Below are 12,712 nucleotides of genomic sequence, written 5' to 3'. Positions count from 1 at the left end.
CAGCCATTTCAAGAGCAAATTAGAAACCATAATGAGGAAACTGTAAGGGGGAAAGACACCATGCAGCTCCTCACAGATGTCCAGCTGGAGAAGATCCCAGGGCTCGGATGGCCAGTCTGGGGGCTGGAAAGGATGTGGTGCAGGGCTCTCTGTTTTCCTACTTCCTTCTGTCCCAGGAGGAAGGCTTCACAGTACCTGACAAGTGTTTCGATGTCTCGGTCATTTCCTGGGCACGAAACCAGATCCAGACACTGCTGTTTGACTTTAACTATTCCCAAGTGGCCCTCGTGTGCCATCTGCAACACTCGCACCTAAAGGCAGGCAGGAATAAAAGCACAGGTGCCCCGAATGACACACGACTCATTCCAGCAGGAGAGCTCATCTTTAACATGATGGAAGGGGCTCAGGTCAGTGGAGACCTTGGAGGGCCACTCCGAGTATATGGAAGTGTGGAGCTGGGAAAGCACTGGGTCCTGTCCTGAGGTCTGCTGAAGCTCCTGAAGAGAGGCTGTGGCTTAGAGTGGCCAGTGTCTGATGTAGAGAGCAGTGCTGTAAGTGCCTGGTGGTCTGTCTGCATGTATGGCCAGGTATATGTCCCACCTTTCATGTGCCCAAACGCAGGCTAAGACCTCTCTCTTTCACCCATGAGCACTTCTGTCTTGTCATGCAGAGAACCCGGGAGGGAGTGAGCCATCAAGATCCCCTTTGTGCCAGACCCCGGTATCCCCATATTACCACGACAGTGTCACATGAACCAACACTGCATGTCGAAGTCACAGGAAAGTAATCCTGTGTTTAAATTGCTCATTAATGTAGTTGCGATCAGTGGTGACAGAACCATTCTCTTTATGTTTCAAACTGTTCCACACCTGGGCTGCTATCTGCCTGGCTTTTACATGTTCTCTCTGTGTTCACATGACTTTCCTACCGCGACACAAAGGCATGCTTTAGTGTCACACATGGTGAACCTTCAATGCAGAATTCTTGATTGCCTTTATAGCCAACTACGCCTTCTAGCAATTTTAAAGGATGTTAAGACCCTTTTCTTCTGCAAAAGGATAGATATATATCTCCCAGAACCAAGACTGCACCAACAAACCAGACAAGACAGTCATACTTTATAATTCCCTTTTTATTATGTAGCAATTACAATATATATTACTGCCTACCCAACACAGTATACACCATGTACGGATCATTGTAAGCTGCTGAAACATCTGGTTGAAAGATTGTCCTTAATGACACTCTGGTCATGCTGATGACGTTGGGCCATTGACTCCTGCTGCCTCACACCCATTCTTTCATTCCGTGACATTAAATTTTAAAAATGGAGTTTTTTTCCTTAAAATGCTAAAATATTGTAAATATTAAAATACGACTTCTTGTGAAGATCAATCATCCAACACTGGCTTCATACAAACCAGTTTCCTCATTGCCTGTGAGAATAATTTACAGATGTTTTTACGTTTCTTCTTGGACTTTTTAGTTTCCACTGCAGGAGATGGAGAATCTGAAAAGAGAGAGCAGAACATTTCTCCCATATCAACATTGTGCTCAATAGAAAGCTTGAGTCTTTACGCTGAAAATAAAAAAATCATTAATGCACTTTTAAAACGTCAGTTCACTTATTCAGTTGTTATGGTGTTGATAAGTTCCACAATAACGACATCAATTTTTAAACAAAAAGAGAACATTCCGTGGAATGATGAGCAATCTCCATTTATCTGTTAATGACCGGGTGGAACATACTATCATTTCTGGGGGACTCACCTGCTTGGTGGCCCTCAGCCTCACTATATTGTGTTCCTTTATCAAGGCTCAGAGATTTCTGGCTGGCCTGTGTATAGACAAAGAACATGAGGTTAGATTATTCCAACACAAGCAATACCAGGAAAAGCTCTTTGTATTAAGTTCCTACCCAAAAGTCCTCAATACTATGGGGCTATGCATCAGTTACTGGGGTGTGCCATTTGGGTAGTTAAGTAGAGAAATGTAAAAACTTCAAAAACTTTTTTATACTGTGTCTGCAGCTTCTCCACATGCTGCCAACAAAATGTTATAGTCCTTTTTAAAGTTTTGAGGAACAGCCTATTGTATCTGAAGGATGGCTTGTGCACAAGGGAAAAGAAAAACAATCACTCCAAGCGTTTGACATCTGCACTGCTCATCCCTGTGCTTACCTTTTTGGCCTCCTCCTTCATTTTTCCAGGCTTTCTCTTTTCATCTCTTGCGCTCTCCAGCAACGACAGTGGTTCAGCAGCCATGGCATAGCCTGAGCTGTTCTCCTTTAGAGCTGGGACGGAGCCTGGAGCTGCACTGTGAAAGGCTACTGAATCCAGGGCAACATCGACAGCTGCAGAACCCACTTGACAGGAGGCTTTCTGGCCAGAATGACTCTTCAGGTTTGTGGAGGAAAAGGTGTCTGATTTAGAAAGTTCACTACGGCTGGTAGGTTGCAGACAGCTTTCATGTATTTCTACAGCCTCCTTCACAGCTGTGCAGCAGCTTTTTTCAGAAGGTAGTTCTTCTGTGCCTCTGTCACAGCTCATCTCAGATTCCTTTGGGTCCAGGTCAAAAGTGCCAGCAGGCCCCGAGGAAAGGATACACGGACTGGAACATTCGCTCCCTGAAACCAGCATTTTTAAGACTTCGCGGGTCACATGTGCTATCATCATTTTGATCACAGCCGGGCTTTGGGAAGCCACTGCTAACTGAAGGTCAAACTTTGAGCCCATTCTCTGGACAAGTTCTCTGTAAATGCAGCTCACAGCATTTTTAATCTTGTCAGGTGGTGGAAAGGTGGTGTTGTGTCCCTCCTCTTGGACTACAGACACCCCAGGGGCATTCATCAGTGCAGCCAAAGTTTGGTAAATCATATGCAAGGCCATCTGGCTAAACTGAAACCTTGGCAGCCCATCTGGCTTGGAAGAGGGATCCAGTGAATTTGAAAACTCAGGATCTATTTTCAGCAAAAGGCACGATACTACTTCCTCGACTAAACCTAAGGGCAAGGATATGGAAGGAGGATCAGTAGGGTGTTTTGCTCTCATATTGGTAGAAGACTTCTGGTGGGCAATCACAGACTTATTTCGTTTTAGTTTTAAAATCTCTTTAACCACAAGCAGTGCAGCGCTGTTGAGAACCACCTCATTCTTGGCAGCTACTGCAAACTGGATAATGTACATGGAATCATAATCCTTCTCCAGTTGTCTGAGAACACTGTGTACAATCTCACTGATGGTCCCGGATTGACAGAAGACATTGCTTTCTTCTCTCTTCTCGCAGACCGTCACCCCTGGGACAGCAAACAGCCGCTTCACCACGTTATTGAACAGAGAGTGGATCAGGAATGTATGTTCAGACACATACCATGGGCTTCCTCCTCTACACAAATTTGGGACTATCTCCAAGAGCAGTGTGGAGATAATTTCTTTCACTGTTTCAGAACACACAGCGAGGCACTCTGAAGAGGCCACCGATGGTGCCACTGCACAGCTTTGGCCACTGAATCTGACCAATTCATGTGTGGGGGAACAGGAGGATGAAGAATTTTCCCTGCTATTGTTAGACTTCAGTTGCTGCTGAAGAAGTGGGACACATATATTTTGGAAATGATTTGGAATTCTTTTGCCTGATCTGGACTGGCCCTTAGCTGATTCTCCCAAGTCCTTCAAAAATAGTTTGGGTCTCACCACCATCTCAAAAGAGCTCTCTTTATCAGCAACTCTCATTCCTGTTTCAGTGGGGTTTCTGCATGTCTGTTTGCTGTTGACCACTTCACAAGACATTCTGGTTCCGGAGAAGTCCTCCTCCTGGACACATACGGTTTGGGGACTCTCTGCATACTGAACCCCTTTTGCACAGGCGTCCTCTTTGGCGGACACCCCTTCTATAGAGCGCAAGCCTGCCTGCCTGAGGTCTGTAAGAGAGAAATGGTTTGTGTTCACAAAAAGATGTTCAATTTGGAGTGAGAACAAGAAGTCAGATTCAGAAGCTTTATATCTCCTAAGATTGCTTTAACTTAATGGTGCTAAAGTGGAAAAAAAAATAGGCTGAAGTGTCTAACACAAAACCACAGCTGACATGTTTTCCCATAATACAATTTATCTATCCTGTAAAAAACAAACAAACAAGCCTACTTTTCAAGAGCCAGAAGTGTATAATAGTGATTAAGGGCTATTTCCACATGGGACACTACTACTATACCAATGAGCAGGGTAACTTTACCATGAATAACCTCACAATAATGGCCTGCTTTTGATTAACATACAGTCTATTAAATAAATAATACAAGTTGGTCCAATTAAGCAAGAAAAGAAATACCCAATATTCATATACTCTGACAAGAATATTGAATGTGCAGGCAACTGAATACTCACCTTGATGATCAATGTACAACACTTTAGTTGTAGAGGTGATAACAGTCATCTGAGATCCTATGAAGGATTTCATCATCAGGCTGTCATTGTACACCAGTGAACTGGGGGATGGATGTTTTTTTGTCTCCAGCAGGCTGTTCTCTTCATCAGGCAGGGATTTCAGATATAGCAATCTGCTTTCGCTCATGCTATGAGGAGTAGAATTCCATCCCTTGTTCACCTTGAAAGTGATGTATTGTGAGTGGTTAGGGAATTGCGCTGTCGGCTTCCCATACAAATTCTCAATTTTCAGGGTGAAGATCTGAGGAGATCTGCTGAGTGTGATCAAGGTTATTCTGGAAGAGCATGGAGTATTTATTGGATTGTAGGCAAAGGTCCTGTCCCTTTCATTGGCAACGCTAGTGGTCACTGCCCTTACAATCATTGAAGAATGCGATGATGAGAAGCATTTCTGAATCTCTCTTCCAGTCCCATGGCCTTCAAGGGAAAATTCCTCTACAGCCATTTTTTGGACAGCCATGTCTACGCACCTGAACTGAGGCTTGATCACCAGATTCTCTAAGGTGAGAGCTTTGACTGGTTTCTTGTTCATTCTGACTTTCTGAGCCCTCACCTCAGATTTCGCAGGCAGGACTGATGTGATTGAATGGGAAAGGGGCTCATCCAGCTCCAAAACTGAATTGCAGTGTGTGAGATAGCGCTGGACTTGGTGGGATGGGTGCAGTGCTACCTCCCTGTCCTTTCTCTCACACGAGTCTTGACACATGGGTTTTTTTATGGAATTAGAGACTGGATCCAGCCATAGAGGTGTCTTCTTCCTGGCCTGCCCCAAGGCATCGAAGTGAGAGAACTCACTGCAGGGAAACAAGTTGCTCAGCAAGGGGCTAAACAAGACTTTGGAGCTGCATGGGGACGCCTCCATATGCAGCACTTTCTGGGAGCACTGTTCCTCTCCAAGCTGTGGAATGGCATGGATCGGCCTGTGGCTCACTCTCTCCATTCTTGTTGTTATAATTTGCAAAATGAGGTTCTGCCCCTCATTTGTAACCTATTTAAAAAAAAGACAAATACAAGACAAACAAGTGCTTAATTGAACAGAAAGACACTAAATGGGTCCCCACTTTTTTATTATAGGATACGCAAAACAACTTGAATACATTGTTACGGTATAATTGTATACATTCTGAAATCTGAAAAACAGTTGAATCAGGTCTGTTAGTCTCTATGGCATACCAGAGGTATGGCATACCAGAGGTGACCAGTCTCCCTTAGTTTTATGAGATATCTTTAAAAAATCTCTCAAAATACCCCCAGAAAGGAGGTATCAGGTGCTGTTGTGTACTTGTTTCACTAGATGGCGGCATTGGCCAAAAAGCTGCCTGTAGAGCACAGTCACTAGTGCTCAGTACAGCAAATTCTCTACGAGATTGACATCATGTCATATCCTCCACACTAAGTAGACAACCTCAGTATATTGGGTGTATTTATCATACTGATAGTGATGCAGTATCCAAAGCACACTACTCATCATTATGATTGTTTTGCCCCAAAGAATTTATACTCATATGTACTCACTATTCCTCTTATGTCCTTTACTATCTTCCTTTCTCTGTAAAAACATAAGCAATGGAGTTTGATCAGTGCAAAATTACTTTAAAATCTGACAAACTCTTCAGAGAGTCCTGCACATTTAAAAATAAAGATGAATTACAAGGAAGTATAAATAATATTTTTACTGATGTTTTACTGCATGGTGGGATATGGTAATACTCAGGATCCCACCTCTGCTTCAGAAAATCTGAAACACATGACGTGACCATATATCTGCCCACTGAAATGACATACAAAATCAGAGAAGAAAGACTCACAAAGCAGAGCACTTCTGATTCCTGAACTTCGTGACGATTCCTGAACTTTCTACTTTAGATGAAGTGTGGCTCATCTTTCCCAAGAACATGAGATGGCCAGAATCTGTTCCTGGAGAGAGGAGAAATATCCATGGCTTCAGTTCACTATGTCTGTTAATACAGGGCAGTTAGTAAGGCAAACATATCCCAGCCTGGTCTAAAAGCACTTGTGATTTTTGATTATTGGAAAAGATTTGTATGGTTACAGATTTTCTTTATGGATGTATAACAGTGTGCGTTTGCCCTGAACCCTTCTTTGCCTCTGCTGGTCTTACTTGTTTCATTGCCAAAAACATCTGAGGCTTCTTTCTCTGTCTCCATGTCATTTTCAATTTCCAAAATCCTCTGCAATTACACAAATAAAGTAGAAAGATACTGTAAACAGCAAGCAAATAAATCACTGTTTGCACCTGCTTCTATGAACAACATTTCAGAAATTCACTTGCATGTTCACAGTTATTGTTTGAATATAACAAAACCACAAGGCCCAATTCTATCAGTCTGAAAGAAGAGCTGTTCAAAGTTGTATGGAAGTACAGTCATCAGTTTAAGTGACATAGAACTTCAAAAGCGAAGAACATTATTGAACAGGTTATTCCAAGTTTTGACTTAAGGAAAGGACCAAAAGAAAGAGACCGATTATGCTTTTGTGAATGCTCACTTTTCCAATAAAACACAATCCACCCCTGGATTCCACAATAGTCCTTGATAGTTGAGGTCCATAAAATGTTTTCACCCTGTCTTACTTACAAATAAAAAGTTGCTCGGCATCAGGTGAGATCTGGGTATGCAGACTGAAGAGATGTTCTCCTCACGTGGACTGAGAACACTGACATCAGGGCTGCTATCAGCTGTAAAAAACAACAACCTTTCATTAACTGCAATCATAGAAATACTAAGAGAGACTGTGCTCTTCCCCCTGATCACAGAAGACTCCACAGCTGAAACGCTGTGCCTCTTTTCTTTTCCTTTCAACATGGAATAAACCTTTACCTGTTCCTTTGCAAACTACACATGCTGACGCATCTCCCTACTTGAATTTCTTATTCCCAGTACATAGCCTATTTCTCTCAAATAATAGCCCTCATCTTAGAATACAGAAATGAGTGCAATAACTACAGTGCGACTGTGAACAACTGTATCGAGAATGAATGCTGTTATTGACAATATAAGTAAAATGTGAAAAAATTAGAACTCCTAAGCTTCACAAGCTGCTTGTGAAGAGATGGGATGTTATTGCTTACCCTGGTCAGCGCCTGGGGGTATTTCTCTGACCTGTCCGGTCTTGGAAACGCTCCCATGATCTGCTGGTTCATCGCCAGCTTGCAGGTGAGCCTTGAGCTCGGGGGCCACTGTCTCCTGAAGTGCCTGCTGTTAGGGGAAGAGGAGAGACAGCCTGAATGAGAACACGCCACGCGAGGGCTTATTTCAAACTTTATTACACTTCCCACCGTCCTCGATGTCTGCGATGTGTTAATGAAGATAGCAAAAACAAAAAAACACATACGGTTAAAATATAATAAACACATGTATATCTTTAAATTGTCTGCTGGCCCAGCATGCGTTCACTAACTTGATCGAGTCGTTCGTTAAAAGCCGGTTTTTGAGTAAAAATTCACATTTCACTTCCAGCTGAAGACTGACCGTAGTGACATTACTTTTTAAACAGAAAAAAGAACAGTTCACATAAGAGCACCAAACCAGGCTATTCCTTTTGTCCAGTAGGCTTGGACTGAATTAAATATTTATTTAATATATATGATTTTGAAAAACAGTTTCTTAAAGGACTGACTAGGATTGATTATTAAATTAACCGAGTGTTAGATAAAATAATTAAAAGCGTTACAAGAATACATAAGTAAAACGTAATTGAACGTAACAACTTCGTCAATATAAAGTAAACGACGTAAACTAGTTTAAAAGTATTTTGATTTCCATTTTAACCTTTTAAGATTATTTGAACGCGACTGATATTAACTCCGCTTAACAGAATTGCAAGGAAAAATGTTAACGTTTTAAAACTGCTCACCAGCGATTATCAGGTTCATACATGCCTGGCTAGATATGTACATCATCTATAAAACAATGTCAATCTTTGATGTAAAAAGCTACTTTAATTGAAGTAATATGAAGGAGGCGGCGCCCCGGCCATAGCCTCGAGAGCATTACCTCAGAAACCATGTGATCGGTTTTAACAGGTGCAGGAGCTCTACCGCGGGCTTTCCTACGACGTCTTCTTCCCATCTTTCTCAGAATACAGTGTGTTAATTGTTTATATTAATTTAATTATATTAAATTACACAGAGCAAACGCGAGGAATTACACCAAGCTAGCTGCAGGTGCAGTGTAATTTTAAAAAACCACGGTCCTCTGTACTATGGCAACCTTTGTGACGTAACACACTGCATGCCATTTGTTGGGATTACGTCATCACCACTAACGAGGATACATACTGTACATTAAAGCTATGTCCTTTTCACTCATCACACTCGAGGTATATAGGTCATGTATATATACTTTATCTTTCTGATACAACCAATAAGAAAGTTATTTCAAAATAACTACCCCACCCCCTTGGCTCCCAACACCACCAGCCAGAGGAAAAACCCAGGGCTCATGAGTGACCAGAAGGGTGAGCTCTGAATCAGTACAGGACTGAAGAAGACGAGGCAAGAGACCTGCTGAGAACATGAAGAGAGAGAAAAGAGCAGCAGCACTGATAACGGCTGCACTGACACACACTGAAGATCAAGGTTAGAAAGAACACTTTCAAACAATCCCACTGGATTGTTGGAAGATGCTGTTCATTAAGAAAATGGTAGACAAACAGGTGCTTTAGTGTTGGTTCCCTTGCATTCTCTATCACATTATACCATTGGCAAAGTCAACTCTGCGGAAGTCTTTTGAACTAAGAGGGCACAAGTAGAACTTGTGAAGAAGGTCTCGGTTTTAAACGCCCAAGACACTTCCTTACCCAAAAGATTATAAGAGCGTGGAACAAGGTACCCAGCCCTGTTGTTAAAGACTGCATCAGTATCTTTCAGGAAATGGCTGCATGAATCATGTACGATCAAAAACCCACCGAAAAGTTATCAAAGGGACCACTGTACGCTTATTTTTGTTAAAATTGCTTTTCTGTTTAAAAAAGCCAGACATTCACAAAAAGACAAACAGAAGTGACCAAATACGTAAAAACCTCTTGCTGTTTTGATTCTTTTACCTTTAGATTATTTTACAAAATTAGATTCTATTCCATTGGTTTTAGACATATGGAGTCGGTGCATGATTTTAAATTGTATTAATAAGCGATGTGCACTAATGCAGGAGGTGTGTAACTTACAGTGTGCAGATGTCCAGCCTCGATCTGAAAAACTGACATCGAGATAGTCTTCCCAGGCAGCTCTAATAAAAGATGAACACCTTCTTAGACAGTGAAAATTTGCTCATATATGGACTTTTTTTTCCAGAGACTTTTGGCTTCTTACATTGTATGATGCCCAGTTCTGTGGCTGTAGTCCAATAGTGCAGCAGGGTGCGGAGGAACACAGTTGGGAAGGAGCAGGCCTCTGTCAGGTGGGCCCTGATGCCATTTTTGACTGTCTGATTCAGTCGTTCAGCCCACTGATTGACGTTGGGTTGTATAAGGCCCTTACGAGTGTGTCGTATGTCCTGGTCAGCCAAACTCAGTGGACACAAACGGCGGCCCATTGTCGTTGGTGATGTTGGTTGGAAAACCAGAGTGGGCAGAGAGGGAATCCAGGAAGTCAATGACTGCCTGAGTGGTGACCGATCTAGTGGAGGCCACTTCCAGCCATTTCAAGAGCAAATTAGAAACAATAATGAGGAAACTGTAAGGGGGAAAGACACCATGCAGCTCCTCACAGATGTCCAGCTGGAGAAGATCCCAGGGCTCGGATGGCCAGTCTGGGGGCTGGAGAGGATGTGGTGCGGGGCTCTCTGTTTTCCTACTTCCTACTGTCCCAGGAGGAAGGCTACACAGTACCTGACAAGTGTTTCGATGTCTCGGTCATTTCCTGGCCAGGAAACCAGATCCAGACACTGCTGTTTGACTTTGACTATTCCCAAGTGGCCCTCGTGTGCCATCTGCTACACTTGCACCTAAAAGCAGGCAGGAATAACAGCACAGGTGCCCCGAATGACACACGACTCATTCCAGCAGGAGAGCTCATCTTTAACATGATGGAAGGGGCTGGTGGTTGTATGGCCAGTTACATGTCCCACCTTTCATGTGCCCAAACGCAGGCTAAGACCTCTCTCTCTCACCCATGAGCACTTCTGTCTTGTCGTGCAGAGAACCCGGAAGGGAGTGAGCCATCAAGATCCCCTTTGTGCCAGACCCCGGTATCCCCATATTACCACGACAGTGTCACATGAACCAACACTGCATGTCGGCATAACAGGTAAGTAATCCTGTGTTAGAATTGCTCATTAATATAGTTGCGATCAGTGGTGACAGAACCATTCTCTTTATGTTTCAAACTGTTCCACACCTGGGCTGCTATCTGCCTGGCTTTTACATGTTCTCTCTGTGTTCACATGACTTTCCTACCGCAACACGAAGGCATGCTTTAGTGTCACACATGGTGAACCTTCAATGCAGAAACCTTGATTGCTTTTATAGCCAACTATGCCTTCTAGGAATTTTAAAGGATGTTAGGACCCTTTTCTTCTGCAAAAGGATAGATATATATCTCCCAGAACCAAGACTGCACCAACAAACCAGACAAGACAGTCATACTTTATAATTCCCTTTTTATTACGTAGCAATGACAATATCTATTAGTGCCTACCCAACACAGTATACACCATGTATGGATCATTCTAAGCTGCTGAAACATCTGGTTGAAAGATTGTCCTTAATGACACTCTGGTCGTGCTGATGATGTTGGGCTATTGACACCTGCTGCCTCACACCCATTCTTTCATTCCGTGACATTAAATTTTAATTTTTTTCCTTAAAATGCTAAAATATTGTAAATATTAAAATATGACTTCTTGTGAAGATCAATCATCCAACACTGGCTTCATACAAACCAGTTTCCTCATTGCCTGTGAGAATAATTTAAAGATGTTTTGACGTTTCTTCTTGGACTTTTTAGTTTCCACTGCAGGAGATGGAGAATCTGAAAAGAGAGAGCAGAACATTTTTCCCATATTAACATTGTGCTCAATAGAAAGCTTGAGTGTTTATGCTGAAAATAAAAAAATCATTAATGCACTTTAAAAACATCAGTTCACTCATTCAGTTGTTATGGTGTTGATAAGTTCCACAATAACGACATCAATTTTTAAACAAAAAGAGAACATTCCATAGAATGATGAGCAATCTCCATTTATCTGTAAATGACCGGGTGGAACATGCTATCATTTCTGGGGGACTCACCTGCTTGGTGGCCCTCAGCCTCACTATAAAAAACTTTTTTATACTGTGTCTGCAGCTTCTCCACATGCTGCCAACAAGATGTTATAGTCCTTTTTAAAGGTCAGATCATAAATTTTCTGAGGAACAGCCTATTGTATCTGAAGGATGGCTTGTGCACAAGGGGCAAAGAAAAACAATCACTCCAAGCGTTTGACATCTGCACTGCTCATCCCTGTGCTTACCTTTTTGGCCTCCTTCTTCATTTTTCCAGGCTTTCTCTTTTCATCTCTTGCGCTCTCCAGCAACGACAGTGGTTCAGCAGCCATGGCATAGCCTGAGCTGTTCTCCTTTAGAGCTGGGACGGAGCCTGGAGCTGCACTGTGAAAGGCTACTGAATCCAGGGCAACATCGACAGCTGCAGAACCCACTTGATATGGAAGGAGGATCAGCCTCCCTCAAATTTACAGTAGGGCGTTTTGTGCTCATATTGGTAGAAGAGATCTGGTGGGCAATCACAGACTTATTTTGTTTTAGTTTTAAAATCTCTTTAACCACAAGCAGTGCAGCGCTGTTGAGAACCACCTCATTCTTGGCAGCTACTGCAAACTGGATAATGTACATGGAATCATATCCCTTCTCCAGTTGTCTGAGAGCATTCCCATTTTGTATTTACAAGTTATGTTTTTTTACATTTTCCACTAAACCTGCATGTAAAACTCTGCTCTCACCTACACTAAATATGAAAGAAACTGGACTTATCCCCTCTTCTGCTACAAGCAAGAAGGAACTACAGTATGCATTTGTCACTGTAGAATTGGCTAAAAATGGCTAATCTGCGGCAGCAGTCTTCGGATCTACAAATGCAGTTTGTGACACAGGAGTTGTGATAATTATTCAACATCGCAGTTTTAAATTGGACTGTCACTGTGAACAACAGGCACAAGAAATGTACTATTCAAACATGCAGCTTAATTGATAAATCAGGAATAGACCATGCATTGGACAAGTTTCTCTAAATAATGTCTTCTCACTCCTACTAAATT

The 12,712-nt window shown here is 42.4% G+C and overlaps 1 protein-coding gene and 1 long non-coding RNA gene across 2 annotated transcripts; one reads left to right on the top strand and one right to left on the bottom strand.

Moving 5' to 3' along the window:
- Positions 1 to 1,156: 1,156 nt before the first annotated feature.
- Positions 1,157 to 8,637, bottom strand: LOC138241859 (uncharacterized). The gene is made up of 10 exons (XM_069195852.1): positions 8,456 to 8,637; positions 7,531 to 7,657; positions 7,037 to 7,137; positions 6,562 to 6,631; positions 6,248 to 6,356; positions 5,955 to 5,988; positions 4,380 to 5,427; positions 2,181 to 3,919; positions 1,771 to 1,837; positions 1,157 to 1,510 (listed from the first exon to the last, which is right to left on the bottom strand). The coding sequence occupies exons 1-10, from the start codon at positions 8,528 to 8,530 to the stop codon at positions 1,392 to 1,394; spliced, it is 3,489 nt and encodes a 1,162-aa protein (XP_069051953.1). The 5' UTR covers positions 8,531 to 8,637; the 3' UTR covers positions 1,157 to 1,391.
- A 146-nt stretch (positions 8,638 to 8,783) lies between these two features.
- LOC138241810 (uncharacterized) lies at positions 8,784 to 11,520 on the top strand. The gene is made up of 3 exons (XR_011191075.1): positions 8,784 to 9,039; positions 9,754 to 9,859; positions 10,599 to 11,520. It is a non-coding gene; the product is annotated as an uncharacterized lncRNA (long non-coding RNA).
- The last annotated feature ends 1,192 nt before the right edge of the window (positions 11,521 to 12,712 follow it).

Source organism: Lepisosteus oculatus, chromosome 11 (assembly GCF_040954835.1).
Source record: "Lepisosteus oculatus isolate fLepOcu1 chromosome 11, fLepOcu1.hap2, whole genome shotgun sequence".
NCBI classification, from domain to species: domain Eukaryota; kingdom Metazoa; phylum Chordata; class Actinopteri; order Semionotiformes; family Lepisosteidae; genus Lepisosteus; species Lepisosteus oculatus.
This window is presented reverse-complemented; position numbering and strand designations above follow the sequence as displayed.